Source organism: Mesoplodon mirus (genome assembly GCF_964341445.2).
Source record: "Mesoplodon mirus genome assembly, chromosome: 3".
Classification (NCBI taxonomy): domain Eukaryota; kingdom Metazoa; phylum Chordata; class Mammalia; order Artiodactyla; family Ziphiidae; genus Mesoplodon; species Mesoplodon mirus.
The window spans coordinates 178,671,150-178,693,350 of NC_138978.1; the positions used below are offsets into that span (position 1 = coordinate 178,671,150).

Sequence of the window (22,201 nt, forward strand, 5' to 3'; positions counted from 1 at the left end):
TACTCCCACGTCTGTGCAGTATATAAATGTTTTTAAAATTCTTCTTTACAGTTATACCCAAGAATTAAACCAAGACAAAGGAGCTTGGCTTGAAACTTTGCACACTTTTAGTTAATGAAGAATTAATCTGTTACCAATAAGAAGAAATAATATGATTGTTTGTGGCAAAAGTTTTGTAAGACTTATTTTAATGACAAACTAACTTGAAAGCAATGAAGAACGGGCTCTGGAAGCAAATGAAGGCTTGGAGCAGTCACTGCTGGTGGAGGATGCCCAGCACGATGGAATGAACGGAGCTTGTCAGGAAGCTGACCACTCTGGGCTGGATACAGGTACTCTGTGTCACACTCCGAAAGATACACGGTGACCGTCCTGTTCTCTGCAAGAAACGGGACCACTTATTGGGCTACTGGGAGATCAGCTTCATGGCCTGCTTAAATGGGCGTTTTTCACTGCCTGCCCCCGTCCCTGTCCTCCCCCCAGAAGGAGCAGTGCCATCATGGTGCCATCTCGGATTGTCCCCCAGCACCAGCAGACCCATGGGGGACTCACTTGGAGGCTCGAAGGTGCCGCACACTTGTGTGTCGTCCGTGAAGAACTGTTTGTTGGCTGTCAGTGAGCAATAACTTTATGGTATGAGTTCTTGTAGCGTCATGTATTCAAAATGTTGAAACCACACTACACTACAGGTAATTAGATTTAGACTCTTGTTTTTAGGCTGAAGTTTGAATCTATATTTATTGTCTTTTGTATCTCGGAAATTAGAGACTTGCTATATAGACTTACCCATGATATTTGTCAAGATCATAGCTGACTTTAAAAACAATTGTAATAAAGGTAAACTTTTTGACTCTAAGCTTTTTACTGGCTTTAGTTTTTTATGTCATGTTCACAGCCTTGTTTAACGTTCCTAAGCCATTGGAATATCGTACCCTGCTGAAAAATAATAAGAATTTTTTTTTTACCAGCCATGTGATTAAACGTAAGTATTTCTTTGCTCAGTTTTGCAATTTGTGAGTTTTGTGGCGGTCTTTGTTGTAGAATTAAGACGTTTTTTAAAGATCCTAGAGGCCATGGTGCTAGAAACCTGTACCTTTACCTGGAGCTTCTGATAGGCTGTTTCAGTGTCCTCATTTTATTTCAGATTCTTCATAGAGTTATACACATTTATGGGATGAAAACTTACGTAGACACAGTCTGCACGTCGTTTTATTAATATGTTACCAAGTTTGTGAATTTTGGGGGAACTCATTTTGCTTAGTGAAACTGTTTCCTTTAATAGAAGATACAGGTGAAAAAAACCAATGGTCACTTTTCCTTATACATTTTTATGAGTAGCTAACTTCTACCAGAAAAGGAAGATAGGTGAATGACAGAACATACGATGCCTTTCAGAGCAATGCAGAAGTGGTGACAACGTGGATGAAACACCCGAAGACCTGTGCGGTAGGCAGAATTCTAAAGATGCCCCCCCAGCCCCTCGTATTCCTGTCCTGTGGTGCTATGGACTGAATGGTTTTTGTTTGTTTTTAATAAATTTATTTATTTTTGGCTGCGTTGGGTCTACGCGGGCTTTCTCTAGTTGCGGCGAGCGGGGGCTACTCTTCGTTGCGGAGCGTGGACTTCTTATTGCGGTGGCTTCTCTTGTTGCAGAGCACGGGCTCTAGGTGCGCGGGCTTCAGTAGTTGCGGCGCGTGGCCTCAGTAGTTGTAGCTCGCGGGCTCTAGAGCTCAGGCTCAGCAGTTGTGCACGGGCTTAGTTGCTCCGCGGCATGTGGGATCTTCCCGGACCAGGGATTGAACCCGTGTCCCCTGCATTAGCAGGTAGATTCTTAACCACTTCGCCACCAGGGAAGTCCCTGGACTGAATGTTTGTGTCCCCCTAAAATTCACGTTGAAGCCCTGACCCCCAATGTGATGGTATTTGGAGGTGGGGCCTTTGGGAGGTGGTTAGGTTTAGATGAGGTCCTGAGGGTGCGTCTGCATGATGACGTTAGTGTCCTCGTAAGAGGAAGAGTCTAGTGCACCATGGGAGGATACCTGAAGAAGGCTGCCATTCTCACCAGACACTGAATCTGCTGGCACCTTGATCCTGGACTTCCCAGCCTCCAGAATCATGAGAATGTTATTTAAGCCACACAGCCTGTGGTATTTTGTTACAGCAGCTTGAGCAGACTGAGACACCTGGTTATTTAATCAAGCACTAATCCAGGTACTGCCGTGAAGGATTTTTGAGATTTAAATTAAATTTACTAATCAACTCACCTGACAATAGGGGGATTATCCTGGGCCCATCCCGGGGGGCCCAGCTTGAGGCCTTCAAAGCAGGAGAGATGAGGCCGAAGGGGAGGACAGCGAGATTTGAAGTGAAGGGATTCGACCTGCTGTGGCTGGCTTTGAAGGTGAAGGGGTCATGAGCCAGGGAACGTGGAAACTGAGGAAACCCCTGGCTGACAGCCGGCAAGGAAACGGGGACCGCGGTTTTACAACGACATGGACCTGAATTCTGCCAACATGAGCGGGCCTGGAAACAGATCCTCCTCCAGTCTCCAGCAAGAATGCGTCACCCAATAAGAGAGGTGTTGGACTTTAACCTACAGAACTGGGAGATGGTGGTCGTTCTTCAAGCCACCAAGTTTGTGCTAACAAGTTACAGCAGCAAAGGAGCCAAAAAAACAATGGATTCTCGTCCTGGGCTGGTGCGCTTACTCATCCATCCTGTGACCTTGCCCGGGACACTCAGCCTTGTGTGTATAATCTGAGGTGGGGTCGAGGGAAACCATACTAAGGAGTATACGTGAAGGTGCCTGGAGACCCGCAACAAATTGTGCCAATGTATGAAAAGGGATGATGGGAAAATTGGGAAAACGTGATCATTCTCACTTTTATTTCCTTAGTCTGAAACTTAGAGCATCATTTGTTTTTATTCTCCCTTTGGGGTTTTTTTTGTTTTTGTTTTTGTTTTTTTTTGCAGTACGCGGGCCTCTCACTGTTGTGGCCTCTCCCGTTGCGGAGCACAGGCTCCGGACGCGCAAGCTCAGCGGCTATGGCTCACGGGCCCAGCCACTCCGTGGCATGTGGGATCCTCCTGGACCGGGGCACGAACCCGTGTCCCCTGCATCGGCAGGCGGACTCTCAACCACTGTGCCACCAGGGAAGCCCCCTTTGGGGTTTTTTAACTTGTTTTATTATCAGAATATCCGTATATTAAAGCTCCCTATAGGGAATTCCCTGGCAGTCCAGTGATTAGGACTCCACGTGGCACAGCCGGAAAAAAAAAAAAAAAGCTCCTTAAAAGTATAGAAAAAGGTTATGAAGCAAGGGGGGAAAAGACCACTATGGAGGCAACCATAACTAACATTCGGGCCTATTTCTTTCTAGTCTTGTGATTTTCTCTTCACATAGTTGAGAGCATACTGTTTAAGCAATTCTGTATTGTCCTGTTTTATGCTTCACATTGCATCACATGCATGATTTTTAATGGCTGCGTAGTATTCCACCACGTCATTCATCCAGTCGTTTGTGTTGAACATGTGGCTGCCTTTCGCTTGTGTTATCATCAATGCTGTGCTCACATCTTTATGGGAGCAGAATTTTTAGATTGTTGAAAAAATAAGTGGGGATAAAGCAACTGGAGAATGCGCCCTGCTAAGGAGGGTAGGGTGTATACTCTAGCTGTGCTTGGAGTCTAAGGGCAGTGGAGCCACCGAGGGGTTTTAACCAGGGTAGTACGGGAGTCAGCCAGGGAGGCAGGCGAGCAGGACGCCAGCCAGAGTGGGTGTCCGAGAGGGAGAGGGAACGGCAGGGACGGCAGCACAGAGTCGGGGAGGGTGGTGGCAGATACATGTTCATAGCTTTTGGCTTTGGGAGGTAAGTGGTGATCATCAAAAGCAGTTTTAGGAGAGTGGTCAGGCCATTAGCCAGATCGTAGAAGGTAAAGGAGTCACAGAAAGATGCAGGGGTGTAGCTGCTGGGGAGGCCTGGCTCTGGAGGAAGGAGGGGAGGCGGGGAGGAGGCGGGTGGTCTGCGTGTTACCAGGTGGCAGGCCTAAGGCACCTGAAAGAGAGTGTGAAGATAGAGAGGGGCCAGCGGATGGGCTGAGACTGCAGTTCAGAGCGGAGATGGGGAGGGCTTTTCTTTTGGACTGGAGGGAAGAGAGCAATGGGGAATTAAATTAGGGTGACTTCCTCGGGGCAGAAGTCTTGGGGGGGGTTTACTTTATCATCTGGTTCTTTTCCCCCGTGAAACCTCTCCCGTTCTCTTTTAAATCTTTTCTAAATTTGCTACGATAAGCATATACCGTATCTTTTCTTTTTTTTTAAAGCATTATTTCTTATCCTGTGACTAAAAGTGAACTCCAACTTCAGGCAGCGCGGCAGGTCCAAGTGCACCGGGAGCGGTGGGAAAGGTCTGGAGCAGCCTGGGTGGGCTGGGGGAGCCTGCCTGCCCTCCCCCTCCCAATGTCTACCACGCCTGTATTTCAACCGCCTTAGCACCCTCCTCGCCCCTTCCAGTGGTCAGCCAACCCCCCCCCCATAGCAATCCCGTGTCACTGGGAGCATCCAGCCCTCCCAAACCCGGTTCTACTGAATGGAGAAAATCCCCCCCCCCGCCCCCGCCAGGGAAAGTGCTGCCTGTTCTTGGTTCCCGCGTCCTCTGGGCCCTGAGATGCTCCGCAAACAGGAAAACTTAAACTCCTGCGAGTTGAATCTGGGAAACCCATCTTCCTATCTTGTCATGAGATAGTAGGCTGCCATTTGCCTCTCTCTAGCCACCTGACATCTTTCCCTTCTACGGTTCCTCAAGGATCCCCGCAGACGACCATGGTTTAGCTGCATGTCTTCCTGGCTCCCTCTTGTTCCCTCCACCAAAGGGACAGGCAGGTGGCGGGCAGAGCACAAACTTGCTGGTACCTCCTTAAGGGACCAAGGAGCAGTAGGAATTGGAGCTGACTTTATGGCCAATTATCAAAGCTTCTGAATTGGATTTTTAGAAAGCTGTATAGTTCCACACCGACATGGAGGTCAGCTGCCCTTTCCTCTCAATACCGGCATTTACGGAGGGAGCGAGCCTGGCTAGAGTGGGACGGGGTGTGATTGGGTGTGCTCACCGCTGCGCCCTCCAGGAAGAGCAGCACCCACGTGGGATTGCCTGGGCGACTCTTTATTGAACAGTACATTTGGAAGAAGATAAGGCAACAAGGCAGTATTTGCACAGTGTCGCTAGCATTTACCCAGGGTGAAGCCAGGAAACCCGTGCATGTGGTTTCCACGGGGGTCCCCCCTGATCCGTGCACGCACGCTAGCGGTGAAGTCTGGGAAGGTTCGAGGCAGGCGGCGAACAGCTGTGCTGTCTTCTGTCACTGTGGGCTTGCAGACGGGACCCCCGGTTTGGGTCATCACTTCAGCTGAGCAACAGGAGCGTCCCTTCAGTATCCTAACGCTCAGTTTATAAGACCAGACATGCGCAAGGACTTGAGACAGACACAGTTAACCAATCAATTTTATATAAAATCTGTCTCTTATTTAACCCAAATGATAGAGATGTGCTTCTAACCTGGCCTCTTCAGACGCCTTCGTGATGCATCAGATTTTTCCATTTTACTCAAGGGAAATGGTAATCCCTGGACAGCTCTTTGGTACATGTCACAACTGTATTTTTAAACTCAAAGTTGCTTTAAATATTGCTGGCAAGGACCTTGTGTCCTTTAAGGTTGACTGAATGTTAAATTAAGCTCAGCTGTTAAATACCTCCCTGCATTTTTTCCTGATTTAATATTATTATAAACAGGAAAGTGTGTAAAAAGTAAAGTGTATACTATGTACAGATTGAAGGTTTCCTCTAAGTTTTTCAAGGGTTAAGTGACTCACTTGCATTTAGTATGATTATATGCAAATCTTTTACTTTGATATCTGAAAGCTCTGCTTTCTCAAGTAGATAGTATCCTCATTTTCAGCTCTAATCATCAGTTTAAGTAAATGTTCCCATAATTTCAAGATCCAGATAAAAAGTTTCTCTGTGGAGACTTAGTCCTTGGCTGATCTTCTTTCATGAGAAGTCTTCAGGCAGATTAGTTATAACTTCAAAGTACTGAAAAACACAGCCACTGTGGGGAAGGAAAAAAAACAAATCAGTTCAGTGAGCATTCTTAAAATTAAAAGGCTATCTAAGTACCTAGAGATTATTCTGAAAGATTGACTGTTGTACGAGAAAAGCTGATCAAGGGTTACGATATCAGAGTATTAACCCACATTTTTTCTACCTGATTTCTAGAGTCTAGCTTTTTTCAGGGTCGTAAAAAGCTGTTATCTGAATCAGGTGGTCATGAATCGTATTACAGGGTTGACTGAAACACATGAAACGTGAAACTTGGAAAACTTAGCATTTCTGTATCCCTGCCTCAGTGTCACATCAAAGGTTAGTTTGGATAGCCCTTAAATTAGTGGTTTTCAACCTTGGTTCTCTACTGGAATAATCTGGGAACTTTAAATCAGACTCTAATGAAATTAGTCTGGGATGGGCCTGGACATCAGGACTTTTGCGAAGCTCCCCAGGACTGCAACCTGCAGGCAAGGCTAACAATCACTGCAGACTGAAGGAGAGGTCGTCTTCTGTTGCAGCCTCAGCAAAAAGAGAGTGGAGTGTGGGGAACTCCAGGGACCTGTGAAAGGCGAGGCTGAGAAAAAGGAGGGAAAGCCAGTGGGTCAGATGTTTCTCAGAGGAAATGGGAGGATGGTCTGAGTAGGCTGGCCGCAGAAAATAGTGGGAGCCGGGGAGGAATAAGATTTCCAGCCAGAAGGATAAAGGGGGCTACAGTTTCCCAAACTGCACACGTGGCATGTTTAGGTCCCAGTTGTATTGCCTCTACCTTAGAGTGCAGTCTCAGGGGAGGGTTATTTCCTGAGCTACATAGAGGTTTTTTTTTTTTTTTTTTTTTTTTTTTTTTGCAGTACCCGGGCCTCTCACTGTTGTGGCCTCTCCCGTTGCGGAGCCCAGGCTCCGGACGCACAGGCTCAGCGGCCATGGCTCACGGGCCCAGCCGCTCCGCGGCATGTGGGACCTTCCCAGACCGGGACACGGACCCACGTCCCCTGCATTGGCAGGTGGACTCTCAACCACTGCGCCACCAGGGAAGCTCCAGCGACAGAGTTTTAAGCAAGTTAGTGTTCTTTGGAACCAGAACAGTTGGCTCACGTTACTTTAAAATGCATAATACCGAGTGAAAGAGCTCTTTAGTTGCTGGCTTCCTCCAGAGTTTGAAATTCAGTGGAAGGAGGTGCCGGTCCCTCACCCTCGTCCTTCTTACGACTCTGTTCCTCTCTGGTCCCTGGGACTTGGTCGTTCCTACCCAGCACTGGCCACCCAACCCCAGTCTCTGTAGCCTGTGTTGCTCCAAGCTCAGTTCCCCCTTGGACAGAGGAAAATGCAAGCTGGAGCCGGGTGAGGATGAAAAGTAACCCCAGCTGGCTTCCTTCTTTGAAGTGAGAGAACTTGCTGTCTTCGGATGACAAGAGAACATTTTGCGCTTTGCTTTCTGTGGAATTGGCCTACCAGCTGAAATTCGAGCGATGATCGCTTCAGAGGTGCCCATTGCTGGGGTTCCAGACACATGAGCACAATCATTATATATGGTAAGCTTATCTACTATTGTTATTTTATTTTAAAGGTGGAGGAAGTAGAGAAAAGTAATTTGTGCAGAAAGTATTTTAAGTAGATCTAAGAATGACAGATCTTCCCAAGACCCACTTGAATTTCATCCAAAGGGTTTCTTTGCATAATAAGCATCTTCTCCCATGCATGCTAATTAGCAGCTTATTTTTCTAAGAGGGATTCTGCAGCCACCCTCTTCTTATTTTAACCTTGTGCTATTCTCAAGGCAAAGCTTCTGGGAGGAGGGACCAGGTGTTTTCTTGGACTCGAGAATCAATGGGTAGTTGGGAAATGACTGCCAATAGAGGTGCACGGTGGGATCTTACAATTTACAGCCTGACAGACCAAAAGCCACAGATCTCTGTCGCCCAAGTAACAGCCCTTCTCCCCTCCGTCCCCTAGGAGTAGGGGCTGGGAAGCTGCTGACTTACAGAGATAAGGTCAAGCTGGATCATGCCAGTGTCCTCGGGGTCCAGCTGCTTAAATATCCCTGTGGAGGCAGAAACAGGATGTCATATAAGTGAGCTGCAAAGAGGTCACATTATCCTTTTCCCCAGTCTGGCAGCTGATTTCACTGAATGTCACAAGTTATGATTTCTTCCCTCTGTCCCCAAATTAAAGAAGGATTTTCATTCTCAACTGGACAGACACGTCTCTGGCTCAGGTGGTTTCACCCGTGGGGAAAGGCAGGCTGCTTTTGTACCGAGAGAGCTGAAATGGGCCTTTACCCAAATGGGCACTTACTGAATAGTGTTTCCAGTCGAATCAAACACCTAACAAAATTGTCAAAATCGATGATGAGCTGGTCATCTGCAAACCGAGCAACGATGACTTGGTGGAGCTGACAGGGCATCTTGAAACCTGCAGTTAAATGAACATGCAGACCGATTGCCAAGTGTTCGATTGCACCCTGGGGCTCTGTTCATGGGCTCTGGACCCGGCAGATGACAGTTAAAATTGCTTTGGTCCCCTGGCTGCTCTGCTGGGAGACTTTTTATTTTGCAAAGCCAGTGCCTCCTGCCACTGTTTCTGTTTCCACACTGTTCACCTCCACCCTGCCTCTCTCCTTTTCTTTTTTTTTTTGCATTTTAATATTTATTTATTATTTATTTAGGCTGCACCAGGTCTTAGTTGCGGCATGCATGTGAGATCTGGTTCCCCGACCAGGGATCGAACCCAGACCCCCTGCATTGGGAGCGCCGAGTCTTACCTACTGGACCACCAGGAAGTCCCGTCTCCTTACTAACATGTAAGACTTTCCTTGCCTGTTCCTACTTTCATGGTCAGGCTATCTCATGCTATCATACCCTATCTCCTTTTCTGTTTGTCTCACTCTGAATCGCCTTGGAGACTAGATTCTTCCTGGATGTATGTGGCAGAAACTGTTCATGCTAAACTAATATTAATTCTCCCTTTTTCCATAGTTGTAGAATTTTTAACAGGCCATGGCTGCCTAGAATCAAGGCTGCATTTCCCAGCTTCCCTGGCAGCCCTCTGAAGCCTTGTGACTAAGCCCTGGCACTGGGATTTGTGTACAGAGTGACAGGTGCCCTTAAAGGCAAGGGGCCCCTCTTTCCCTCCTTCTGTCAGCCCACTGCTAGAACGTGGTTGTGGTGACAAGCCGTCCCCATCCTGCAGATACGGGTGACGATCTAAGGGCTGGTGACACAGTATGAGAGAAGGAGCCTGGGTCCCTGACAGCAGGAGACACCATCTGGCCTTGGTCGGCTTGAGCCTGAATCGTTATGTGAGAGGAAGGTGTATCCTGTTTAAACCACTTATTTGGGGTCTCTGCTGCAGCATTACATCCCAACGAATGGACAACCTCATATTGTCATATCTGTCCCCTAAGCATACCAGTCTCCCACTCTGCTGGTCTCCCACAGCTGGTGTCCCTTTTACTGACATCACGTGCTGCTAAAGACTCACCCAAGGGTGGAGCTGGACATCCCACTTCTGCCTGACCAGCCCTGCACCTGAACGGACGAGGGCAGGGTGTGTGGGTCTGCTGAAAACTGGCTTTGCTTGCGACCTGCTGGGGCCCTTGGAGGAAAACTGAGATTCCAGAAGGCTTAGAGGGCAGAGCGTCCTGGACTCCATTTCATTTTACCAATTAATCTTCAAAAGGCGAATGAAAAGGCTGTGTTTGTACTGAACCAGCACCTACTCTATTTCATAGCTGACCAAACTTTGTATCGTATAGAATAAGTTTTCACATATTCTACAGATAAAAGAAAGAAAATACAGTTAGGAGGTGTTACCTGCTTCTTCTAATGCTTTCCGCATCTCATAGGAGTTCATGGTTCCGGACCTGTCCACGTCGATTTCCCGGTAAATTTTCTGGAACATGCAAAATAGTTAGAAAACCATGACCCAAAAGGTGGCAAGTTCCCTCTCTGTGCTGTGTGCCGAGTGGGCCTGAAGTTCTTCCAGCTCCATGCCTCTAGTTTGGCCTTGGAAGCATCACCCATGTTCCTGCCTTAAAGGGTATTTGCCTTTCTCCATGAGCTAGTTTATAAATACGCCCATCAAATCACCTAGCCAACTACATGAGCCCCTGTTATTATCTTCTGTCATTTTTGTACTTTAGCTGTCAAAAACCCAAACTACAAGGGGCTACGTGGCCTTTTCAGGACACTTGATGGTGGCTTTTAGATGACCCCGTTTCCGGCCAATAATGCAGGAAGTAAACCACTTAACTTGCAAAGTCTTTGCTTTTCCTGTTTGCATTTGCCCAGCCCTGTCTTCACCCATTCTGAGCTCCGTTATGAGTACAATCCCCTCTGCTTGGAGATGCTCCTCCACCGTCCTAAAGAGCTGCTGCATCCAAAAGTACGTGCATGGCGTGTTGCCCGCACAGATGCACCCCCCTGCCGCCCGGCCCTCCTGGGCTCTTACTTGGTATTTCTGAATCTTGGTCCAGAGAATGTAGAACTCCTTCAGACCCAGCTTGCCACTCCCATCCGACTGCCTGCAGTTAAGGAAAGCTCCCCGAGTCTGGGTTCACGTGGGCCGTGCACCTGGTCTGTCCTCTCCCCTGGAGAGCCTGGTAACCACAGCTCGATCACGAGGAGCCCCTGCAGAAGGACCCTCTTCCTGCTCTTCACACTGGCTAGACCTCCCTCTGAGGGTTGGTGGAAGGGCTCAATAGAGACCTGCTGGTCCCCCGACTCTGTACTGACGGGTCTGGGGGTGCTATGCAGCTGGCCCCAATTCCTGCTAAGAAGGAGCTGTTGGAGGACAGGCTTCAGGTGGCTTCTAATGGCTGCGCCCTTGCCCATTTGGGGAGTATCGTTATTTCTAAGAGGCCTTTTGTGAGGGGAGCTACATGGCAGGTGCCATGAGCCCAGCAGATGAAACTTCATAGAAGCTTAAGCCATCCAGGCCATCCTTGCCCAGCACCTCTCAGTAAGCAGCAGGGACAGCAGATGGATGATGAGTCGGCCTCAGGGCTGGGTGGTGGCCTGGGAAGGAGCCAGAGCAAGGAGAAGTGCTCTTGGAGGGTGGGCCCCTATCTTATGAATCAGGAAGAAAATCATGACTGGGGAAAGCATTCACATCAGAAGTATCATGGTAGGGACTTCTCTGGTGGCACAGTGGTTAAGAATCCGTCTGCCAATGCAGGGGACACGGGTTCAAACCCCGGTCCGGGAAGATCCCACATGCCGCGGAGCAACTAAGCCTGTGCGCCACAACTACTGAGCCCATGCGCCTAGAGCCTGCGAGCCACAACTACTGAGCCCACGGGCTGCAACTACTGAAGCCCGTGCACCTACAGCCCAGAGGAACCACCGCAATGAGAAGCCCGTGCACCGCAACGAAGAGTAGCCCCTGCTCGCCGCAACTAGAGAAAGCCCGTGCGCAGCAACGAAGACCCAATGCAGCCAAAAATTTAAAAAGATTAAAAAAAAAAAAAAAAAGAGTATCATGGTTTAGGGACTATTTCCCTAGAGGTAACACATCTAAGCTGCCCAGCGGGCGTACTGTCGGGAATTTCCTGCAGGAATCCCTCAGCCTCTGGCATCTCACATTCCCTCAGCTGAAGTTCCTCGAATTTCCCTACCAAGGGAGGTCGGCGCTGACAACAGTCCTACGCCTCAGCCAGCAGGGACAGCTGGCCGCTGTGAAGGGGAGGAGGCCTGCGTTTGTATCTTCCTGGAGTGAAGTTTCAAACTCTCCCAGCCTCTGTCCTGCGGGGCCCATTAAAGGATACGTCGAGCATGTCAACCATGATTTTGCAGGTCTCTATGCTGAAGCCGTCTGACTTGATATCTTGGCCTAGGAGACAAAAATAAGTGTGACAGGAACATCTTCTAGAGCAGTACTGTCCAATACAACCTTGTACGATCGCAGAATATTCCGTATCTGCACCCTCCGATATGGGAGCCACTTAAATTGTTTTAAATAGCCACATGAGGGAGGTGGCCACCATACTGGGACAGTGCAGAGGCTGTGTTACATTTGCCTGACTTCTCTGTATATCGGCCATGGGCATACGGGGTTATAATAAGTGCTTTTTAAATAAATAAGAGAATGGTAAGAGTCTGGGCCTTGAAGTGTTCATAAGATGCAAAGTCACCTGTGGAGATAGCGGGGCCCCACGCGTTCATTCTAGGCAGGGCCCTGAGAGAGGAAGGGGTTTACTTAACTGCCCGTCTGCAGGCATTTAGGGGGCCTCTGTGTCCCCAGCTGGGTTAGCCAGAGGGCCAGAGCCTGTCCGCAGCCTGTGCTCTCCTAGGTGAGTCACTCACTGGTTGAGTCCCGTCTAGTTGGTGGTCGACAGGTGGCGTGAGAGCCTTGTCACAGATGTGAGCCTGTTCCCACAGCCTTCAGGGGAGCCCACCCTTTTCATGTCCTTGTGAAAGGTCAGGACGTAACCTGTCTCAAAGCTGCTGTTCTGGGCTCTGACCCCTTCTTGGGTGTGGGTGTGGGTGTGGGCTGTGCCTGGGGCCCTTGGGCAGGAGTCGTCACTGGGTGTGGAGCAGGGAAGGGTACGAGTTCCGGGGCCCGGGTGAGGCTACTGCCGCGCCCCCAACAAGCAGCAGCTGAATCCGAGCGTGGCCCGATTCCTCCCCTCCCCCTCCCCACATCTGTGCAGAAACAATGGGGCTCAGTGTCCCTGGGTTCATGACAACTACACAGCTTAACAGCCTGTGACCTCACTTGTGCCTGGTGGCCTCGAGGGTAAACACCATCTTCTCGTCACCCCCAGATTGGAGGAGGGGTGCCGAGGACCAGGGTTCGCCTTGGGGAAGCCCTACCCTGGCCGCTGGACCCCCTGGCTTCTGGAGACGATCCCCAGGCTGGCGCTCAGACCCGACGACATATGCCTCATTTCGGATCCGGGCCGAGAACTCCTGATACCGTACAGACCCCTGCTCAGTGGACTGCTGTCTTATCAAAGCAGCACAGTTCTGGTGATAACTTGAGGGCGAGAATAGCAGTGTGTGGGGGTGCTTTCTCCCCACCCCCTGCAGCGGTGATCAACACTGGGGAGGTGGACAATTCATCCTTTGATTTTTTTTTTTTTTTCCTGCGGTACACGGGCCTCTCACTGTTGTGGCCTCTCCCGCTGCGGAGCACAGGCTCCGGACGCGCAGGCTCAGCGGCCATGGCTCACGGGCCCAGCCGCCCCGCGGCACATGGGATCCTCCCAGACCGGGGCACGAACCCGTATCCCCCGCATCGGCAGGCGGACTCCCAACCACTGCGCCACCAGGGAGGCCCATCCTTTGATATTTTTTGCTTAAGAAACGGTTTAACCCGAAAAGGTGCCTGAGGACCATGGCTCTCCAGCTCCTTCTCAAGTCTCCACCCAGTTCTGTCCGTGAAAGCAGTCATTTCTGGAGCCTTGAAACCACTCGCCTGGCCCACTGGCTCAACTGAAGTGACATTTCCCCCATCAAGAACTGGCTCGACCAGGCTCCCTTGAACACACATTTGGGAGATGAGCCTGTTTAATGCCATCCCCTTAGCTGGAGTGGAAGATGGACCACTTGTTTCTCCATTCTGGCTTATCAGTGAGCTGTCGTCACTGTCGGTGGTTCCCCACTAAATACAGCCGGGAATCCAGGGATGGGGATGCTTTCTGGCTCCCATCACGCTTTTTCTTAGCAATTAATCATCATAAGAGTCACCGTATATACGGAGCCCAGGCTTTGTGCTAGGCAATTCCTACCCGTCATCTTATTTAAGATATTCAACCACTCTGAAGAGGTTAAGTAACAATATGCCTATTTTGCAGATAAGGAAACAAGAGTCAGGGAGATTATCTAACTCGGTTTAGATCACAGAGCTAATAAGTCGTGGAAACCTGGATGTGATCTTTGACCTCTAGACTCCAGAAACCTTCGCCCACATCGGGGAGAACCTCCTTCATCCAGTTCCTTGGTGGTGACGGTGGCGTTTAAGCAGGAGTGGGGGTGACGGTTCAGCCACAGCCGCTGAGCCTGGTAAGGGGAAGGGTTGCTGTGTCCCCTCACGTTGCAGGAGAAGCAGGATGAGGGATGTGCGAGGGGTGGGTACTTACGCTTTGCCAGAACTCTTCTCAGGATTGTCTGCAACTCAAAGGCAGAGATCTCTGCATCCTGTGGACATGCAACCAGAGTGTCGTTATTGGCTCCCTTGGGGCTGCGTGAAGCACGGAGCAGCAGACGTGTAACGGGTGTCTGCTCTGGCTGAGCCCGAGAGGTGCATTAGAGCTGGGGCGGGGAGGGGTCTGTGGGTGTGCATTTCTAACAAGCCCCCAGGACAGGCTGCTGCTGCCCCCGCCAGGCTACAAAGGAACACAGCCACAGCCCAAGTGTTTGATAGTGTTTTAACGCAGTGTGCTCCAGGCAGAGTTCGTTCGCCATCGCTCTGCTGTAGAGAATATAAAGAATACGTTCTCCACTCTACCCGTGTTTGTGGTCTTTTGACTCAGTTCTCTATACCCTTCCTCGCACCCAGCATGCCTTCCTCTCCCTTTAAAACCCAGATCTGGCTTCCTGCAAAGCTGGTTGGGACTGGCTGTCTCCAAGAACTGCCCCAGCACTTTTCCTGTGGCCCTTGATGCCAGGGCTCCTCAAAGGTGGTGCGGGTACCTCTGTTCACTTACACATATTGTGTAACTGGGGGACAAGCCCCATCATTTAAGACCAAGACTGACATTGTGCGTTCTTGGGGGTGTGTGTGTGTTTTTCAATCAGTGGGGAAGTATGTCTCTATGATGCCCCTTCCCTTAGAAACCAGGAGGGAGGGAGGCAGACAGGCAGGCGGAGGCATGGGGCAGGTGGCGCCTGCTTTAACTCTGATGAGGAGGCCCAGGTAAGCCGATGGTGGACACTTGAGAGAGCTAGTGTCCTCCATATATGGAGAACGACTTTGTTAGGAGTCGTTGGAAGAAGAGGCCTGCTAACTCTGTAGCGGACGGAAGACTAGATGCCTGAGGGATTTCTTTTTTAAGAACAGGGAAGGCTAACACTCTGTTGCTTGCATTCTTGAGATTGAAAACCCTCCATGTCCCCAAACATTTTTGTGGCAATCAAAGAGAAGGGGCTGAGATCCATGTCTCAGCTGCAGGGGCACAGAGCAAACAAAACAGCCACAAGGAGAGGCCCAGAGTCCTCAGGCAGGAGGATCACAGCCAGAGCTGACCCCCGACAGCAGAAGCCCCTGGCGACTGACGTGCAGAGGCCCTGGGGAGGCCTTGGGCAAGGAATCTGAGTGGAAATCCCAGTTACGTTTGTAATTCCTCTTTGCTTTTTGTTCAGTTTGTTTCCTCTCCCCCCTTAGACTGAAGTCTCCTTGAGGACAAAGATGGTCTCTTCCTTTGCGTCAAGCAGGGTGCACAGCACAGAGGTTTGGGGAACACTTACCTCCCCTGCCAGCTGGGCAAACAGCCTCCTGAATCCATCATCGATGTCGTCCTCGCTGACGTCAATCTGGAAGGCGAGGCACAGAAGTGAGACGTGGTGACCAGCGGGCGCCTGCTCTCCCTTCCGGGGCGGCCTCCCCTCCCGCCTCAGTTACCCTCTCCCCCTCTCAGGCCTGAATTCTAAGGTTACCGGGATTGAGACGAAGGACAGTGTGAGGAATTAAGGAGTTTTTTTTTTTCCAGTTAAAACACATAAGAGGGACTATAAACTATGTGGGAAGGAGTTACACTCTAATTTCTCACATAGGCATCTTCTCCGACATTCCACCAAAATGGCCTTTTATGATCTAACTGATGGGGACGCAGAAGTGTGAAGACTAGCTGGCGTGGTCGGGAACGACTCTGAACGTGGTGAGAGCACAGCTGCGAGGCCCTTGGAAATTGTCCCATGTCTCACTGAGTACACGGAGCTTCAGCAGCTGAGGAGTCACAATCATCAAGCCACTGCGGGCACCGGGACAGAGGGAAGAGCGCTCCTTCCCCTTTGTACGCTTTCTTTCCTCAACTCTGGACTCTTAGGTTGGGTCTGGAATTCCTGAGTCGTAGTCCTCAAAGCCCTCAGGATTTACCACTGAATCACAACTCCCAGAACTCTAGGGAACCTGAAAAATCTTGTCATGCAACGTTTCCATTTTGTTGATGAGAAAACTGAGGGCCAGAAGGGGGAGCGACAAGACCGCCCACTGCTCAGAGCAGCCTGGTGTCCCATCCTCCAGGCACCCCGTGCGTGCGGGCCACATCCGGGGGACCGTCCAGCCCCACGCAGAGGCCACAGCCAGTGCAGGAGGCGCTCTTGGACTCCCAGGCCAGGGCTGCACCCTAGTTTCAAGCTGTGCTCGTGAAATCTTAGGGGCCTCCTAAACCCTTGGGGTTATTTTCTGCTCCGCTGCCCCTGGGCTTGTTCAGGACAGAGCGGGTGAAGCTCAAGCAGTACGGTACCTCTTCAAGGTTGGCCTCGATTTCATCGTCGACGACTCTGGAAACAGAAGGAAACTGTGTGTTACTGAAAAGGGAGTGTTGCAGAAATCCCGGCTAAAATGGAACTGCGCCGTTAAACCCAGCATGGGGTGGGCACGGGGGTTTTCTGCACCCCAAGTTTCTGTGACAGCACATCCCCTACAGCAGAAATTACAGTTAGAAATGATCCACGGAAGTGTCCTGGCTAAAACAACGTGGAGAGTCAGAACTGTTTTGTTTGCTAGTTTTCAATCTTCATCGAAGAGCACAGGCTTCCCAGGTACTACAGTGCCGGCGCTCTGGCCTGGAGTAACAGCTTTTAGGTTCCCTCTGCAACGCCCTTTGCCGTCATAGATCTTCACATGGAGAGTCATGCAGTGTACCCTGCTGCCTACTTGCTCTGCTGAGGGTGGGAGAAGGCAGGGAGGCCTGGGTGAGATTTCAGCTGAAGGTCAGGTCCTGGGTAGTTTACCCCACACACAGCCCTGTGTGCAGGGCTGGGTCCTTCTGCTCCACAGCGAGGGAAATTCCTTCTCTGCTGTGCACTGTCTTGGAGCCCCCGATCCCTGCCCCTCCCGCCCACTGCGCCCCCCTCCATCCCACATGGATCTGAGCATGTGGCCCAAGGTCAGAGGGGGGACACGGCAGCTGCCACGCCCCCTCTTCCCACACCCCGGCCCTCTGGCGCCCAGCCTCCTATCAGTTCTAGAGGGTCTCCAGGGCCTTCCAGTAAATCTTGTGCTTAAGTTGCCCGAGGCTGATTACATCTCACGCGGTCAAGGGCCCAGCTGAGCAGACACGGCGGAGGCAGCCGCCATCGTGAACTGAGGCCACGCCGACAGCGGTGTCGGCCAAAAAAGGTCCCTGAACAGCGGGGCCCCAGTGAGGACGGGGGAGCACCTGGAGACCTCGTGACTGTAGCGGGGAGAGGCTCTGGAGGCATCTGAGGGGCCGCCGGGATTGGCACTTAGACCCTCGGCTCCGCCAGGCCGGTGGGCTGGGGACACAGGGATTCTACCAGCACTGCCCCAAATGACGGGCATTTGCACTTTGCTCTACAACCATCCCTTTCTCATCAGAAAGATCCCGAGTGTCTATTTTCTTTGCTGACCCGAGGACGGCACTAAGGTCCTTCGATACCTCAAGTCCTCACGCTAAGCCTTCGAAGCGGGCGGGTACTACAGAAAAAGAAGCGGACCAGCGGGTCCAGGCGGGTCAGGAACAAGGGGTGGGGATGAGGAGGGCTGAACGACCTACTGGTAGTCAGCCTTCTTCTCGGAAAAGACCCGGATGCAGAAGTCCCCGTCCTTGTTGGGCTCGAAGGTGGACGGCACCAGGATGTACTCCCCCGGGGGCAGCTTGAAGCGGTTGAGCACCTCCCGCAGGTTGATGAAGGTGTCCGACCGCTCCCTCGCTCGGTGCGTCAGGAAGAAGTTCTTGCTGAGGTGGATGTTGGTCTGTCCTGTGAACTGGTGAAGAAACAGGAGCAAGTGCGAGTGGAGGGTGGGAAGGGCTCCGAGCAGCGTCCTCTCCACTCATCGAGACAAGAGGCTCACGGCGACAACTCTGCATCATCTTAGGTGAAAAGCTAACTTTCTACCCCAGACAGGAACTCAGAGGCACACACGGCACACACGACCCACATTCACCCCATGTCTTCAGATGCCCCATCTCTCCACTCGGACAGAGGTCCTCAGCCTTCCCCTTACAACTCAGGGACGTTAAAGTGCCCTCGGCCGGGATCCACTCAGTTCTGTGTGGTATAGACACACCGACACAAGCAGCCAGGACAGCGGCGAGGACGGGGCCCAGCTCCCAAACGTGGGGTGTCAGTCTGACCACGGCATCCACAAAGGTCCAGCACACCACCAACTGCCCTGTCCCATGTATCGACTTGAATAACTGTGGCCTTTAAAAACACACACTGTGGGCTTCCCTGGTGGCGCAGTGGTTGAGAATGTGCCTGCCGACGCAGAGGACACGGGTTTGTGCCCCGGTCCGGGAAGATCCCACATGCTGCGGAGTGGCTGGGCCCGTGAGCCATGGCCGCTGAGCCTGCGCGTCTGGAGCCTGTGCTGCGCAACGGGAGAGGCCACGACAGTGAGAGGCCCGCGTAAAAAAAAAAAAAAACCACACACACTGCGACTGTGTGTCTCACCAGCTCAGCTGAGCCTAACCGTGGGCCTACTAAGTGCTCTCACATATCACAGTGCGTCCCAATAGTCCGGCAAGGTGGATGGTTGACCAGTTTTACTGACGAAGAAACTGAAGTCCAGAGAGGACAGGTTAATTGCCCAAAGGTCACACAGCCTGCAAACGGCAGGGCTGGGAATGGGGTCCAGGCCTCTTTCTGTGCTCCCCCGTCTTCTCACAATACCACCGCAGGGCTCGTCATTTCCCTTCAGGCCTGTTTTAAGAGCACTACAGGACTCCGGGAAGAGTCTCCTGCAGCCCCAGGACCATGGACCCTCCACCCGGGACTACATGTGTGCGGCGGCTTTGCCAGGTCTGGGGAGACGGCACGCCCCGTGGCGACGGCCCCAGCTGCCTTACACTGTGCTTCGACCCTGGGATCGAGGACCTGAGCAACCTCACCGGGGCCCAGAGGGGCTGGGGACCCGTCCTTCACCGCCCCCAGCCCCTGCCCAGGCTTCACAAGACCCCCGAGCCAGCAGTCGAAGCCTTTCCCTTGTTGGTGAACCTGAGGCCCCAGGGACGGCAGCTGACGTGAGCCAGACGTACCTCCTCTGGAATCTGCAAATAAAGGAGAACACGCTGAATTCAGACTCTGGAAAAGCTCCAGAAAGAAATGTCACCACTGAGATGGTCTCCTTTGCTACCCGCCTTTCTCTGTAGCTTTAGCAATAGGAACTAAGTCAACCCGGTAATTATTTCCCAAGGAACTCAACGTATTCCCGCATTTAAAAAAAAAATCTTATGAGCCAGCAATAATGTGCATGAGCCCTGAGCACCGTTCTTAACTCATAGAGCAAGAAACCGAGGCCTGGAGCTGTGAAGTGACCTGGCTGACCTGTCTGAGGTCACTCAGCTGCCTGGAGCAAAGCCCACACCCCACCCTCGCCGCCAGGGAAAGCAGGGCTGGAGGAAGCAGCACAGGGACACAGCTGCGCTCGGGGCTGGGAGCCAGCAGGTGCTGGTTCTAAGCTTCTGCCGGCCACATCCATCTGTATTTCCTCAAGCAAGTCATTTCCCTTCTCTGGCCTCGGTTTCCTTATCTCTGAAACGGGATAGGTGCTTCTCGGCTCTGAAAGCCCATGGCTGGATTTCCAAGTCTGGGCTGTGTGTCACAATTCAGTCTGCATTCTTCTTGCAGCGATTCTGTCCCAGATCTGAAGTCCTCAGCTCCTACTTCAGAGACTGAGAAGCTTGGAATTATGTGCATTTTTAGAAATGAGGGTGCTTGCCCAGCTCCACCTGTTGGTGGGTGAGCAGGCAGGTCGCCGCCCCATGGGCGGCAGCCGCGTTTCCCTGCTGAGTGAAGTGAGCAGACAGCCTTCTCCCCGACACTGTGTCTGACTCCGACGTGCCGTGCTGGGAGCCCGGCTCTCAGGGTTCCGTGGGAGACCTGATGTGTAGTATTTGCTAATGTCCACGCTTCACATACTGCCCCCCTCCCTGCCGTGGCTGTTTTCAGGCTGCCCATGTGACCTCACTGAATGTAGGGCTGGGAAGAGTGGGCCGGTCCCAGCACATCACTGCGGCCCACCCATCACAGCAAAGTGCACCCCACTTGAGCGGCTCTGAAGCCTTCCTTGCACCCCGCTTCTCCCACTGCTCACCCCAGGCCAGGAGCAGCTCTCCTCTGTGCGGGAGAAGGGAGAGGGGAGGGGACTGGGCCCAGCGTGTTTGGGCAGTTGGTTCGGAATGAAAGGACATGGGGGCAGTGCGAGCGCCTGTGTTGGGCGGGGCTCTAGCCGGCCGAGCCCTGGTGGGAGCAGAGGGCCGGCCGCTCCCCTGCCCCGAGCACGGGCTCTGCCCAGCGGGACGGGACCTGCTGGCTCAGTCCTGCCCTCACAGCGGCTCCTGACACGGGCCGGCATACTCTGTCCTTGTCTGACATCTGTTCTGTTCTTTGGAGACTGGTGGCCAGCCCGAGTGCCAGGCCTGGGGGAAGTGACAAGGGACACGGAGGCCATTGGAAAGAGCGGGACTTGCCGGAAGCTGGCTGCAGGGGAAGCAGGTGGGGGTGCTCCTGGTGACCCAGACCAATTGCAGGGACCTCCCTGCATGAGTCTCATAAGACTGGCCCGGCCCGTGGCTTTGCTTTTCCTTGGCCAAGCTCCCGGCCTGGGGTCCCATCTCCAGGTCTGCCTCTGGGGTTGGCCTTCGTCACAGGGGCTGACACGAGGAGGAAGGGGAGGAGGAGCCCCAGCCCTGCGGACGCCCCTCCCGTACCTCGTAGATGCCGAAGCCAATGGTGTGCATGTCCTCGCCCATCTTCCTCTGCCGCCGCCGGTGCTTCTGGATGAGACCCACCAGGAAGGTGCAGCCGTTCTCCCCGTCCTCCTGGTCCTCGTCCTCCTCCTCCAGCTTGATCAGGTACTGGGGGTTCATCCAGAAGGTATCTGCAGCCACAAGGGGCGGGGGTCAGTCCCTCAGAACGCGGCAGCCCAGCGTGAACAGGTGTGCACAGGGGGACGAGGGGACGAGGCCGCGCTGGTCGCAGGGGTTGGAGGCTGCTGGGAGGGGGGTGAGGATGGGCAGCGGAGGATGGCAGGGCAGAGGAACCAGAGACCAGGGCTGGCTGGCAGCCCGTCCGGGTGGGAACAGGCCATGAGCAGCGGAGGGCTGGGGGTCTGTCTGAACCTCACGGGAACCTAAATTAGAAACTCCCCTTTGCAGTTCTCTCTCGCTCGCCCTCAGGCTGGCCGGGCTTGGGAGGCATTCCTCATCCTGGAACAGGGTGGTCAGAGCTGAGGCCCAGATCTCCTTTGGCTCAGCTGTGATAGTTCCCCGTGGTATCTTCCCCTCACCAGGCTCTAACTCGGGGGTCAGAGATGGCCCTGCTGGCCTGGCTGTGGGGACTTGGGGACTAGGTCTGCACCCCCCTCAGTGAACCCAGGGGCCAGGAACATCCTGTGCCCAGTCTCAGCCTCTTGTTCTGTGTCCCCGTCCTCCTGGGCCTGTCCCCTTGCCCACTACCATGGTGTCTCTGCCCTCCCAACTTTCAAAACCTATTTGCAGGAAGGAGCTGAGATTCATTCATTTTAAGGATAATTAATGTGATCTCCTTCCTTTACCTAATAACATTCAACTTGTGGAAATAAAGTTATCTAGTGTAGGGTTTGGCAAACTACGGCTCTAGGGGCTGCTGGATGCCTGTTTTTACAAATAAAGTTTCATTAGAACACAGCCATATCTATTCATTTAAGTATGGCTGCCTTCGGGCTACAGCAACAGTTGAATAGTTGCCATAGAGACTAGATGGCCCACAGAGCCAAAAGTGTCAACTATCTGGCCCTTAAGAGAGAGTCTGCCAACCCCTGATCTAGTGGGTAGGAGACATAGTCTTATCTGAGGCAGAGGACCATCCCAGCACCTCTGGAACTTGCTTGGTGGCTGCATACATGAGGTGAAGGATTAAAAGCACCGGAGCTGGGCTTCCCTGGTGGCGCAATGGATAAGAATCTGCCTGCCAATGCAGGGGACACAGGTTCGA

General features: G+C 52.3%; 2 protein-coding genes across 4 annotated transcripts in view; one reads left to right on the top strand and one right to left on the bottom strand.

Moving 5' to 3' along the window:
• Positions 1-998, top strand: part of TP53BP2 (tumor protein p53 binding protein 2) — a 194,343-nt gene extending 193,345 nt beyond the window's left edge. For all 3 annotated transcript variants that reach the window (XM_082615459.1, XM_082615457.1, XM_082615458.1), the window contains one exon: positions 52-998. In XM_082615459.1, coding sequence (XP_082471585.1) covers positions 52-93 — 42 coding nt within the window. In that variant the 3' untranslated portion in view covers positions 94-998. The remainder of the gene's footprint in view (positions 1-51) is intronic.
• A 4,148-nt stretch (positions 999-5,146) lies between these two features.
• The window catches only part of CAPN2 (calpain 2), a 54,425-nt gene continuing 37,370 nt past the window's right edge, over positions 5,147-22,201 (bottom strand). The window contains exons 10-21 of the mRNA XM_082614250.1: positions 20,938-21,107; positions 19,264-19,275; positions 17,779-17,990; positions 16,504-16,540; positions 15,506-15,571; positions 14,179-14,236; positions 11,863-11,927; positions 10,548-10,616; positions 9,911-9,989; positions 8,394-8,510; positions 8,081-8,139; positions 5,147-6,105 (exon numbers count right to left, since the gene is read on the bottom strand). Of these exons, the coding sequence (XP_082470376.1) occupies positions 6,082-6,105; positions 8,081-8,139; positions 8,394-8,510; positions 9,911-9,989; positions 10,548-10,616; positions 11,863-11,927; positions 14,179-14,236; positions 15,506-15,571; positions 16,504-16,540; positions 17,779-17,990; positions 19,264-19,275; positions 20,938-21,107 (968 nt within the window). The 3' untranslated portion in view covers positions 5,147-6,081. The remainder of the gene's footprint in view (positions 6,106-8,080; positions 8,140-8,393; positions 8,511-9,910; positions 9,990-10,547; positions 10,617-11,862; positions 11,928-14,178; positions 14,237-15,505; positions 15,572-16,503; positions 16,541-17,778; positions 17,991-19,263; positions 19,276-20,937; positions 21,108-22,201) is intronic.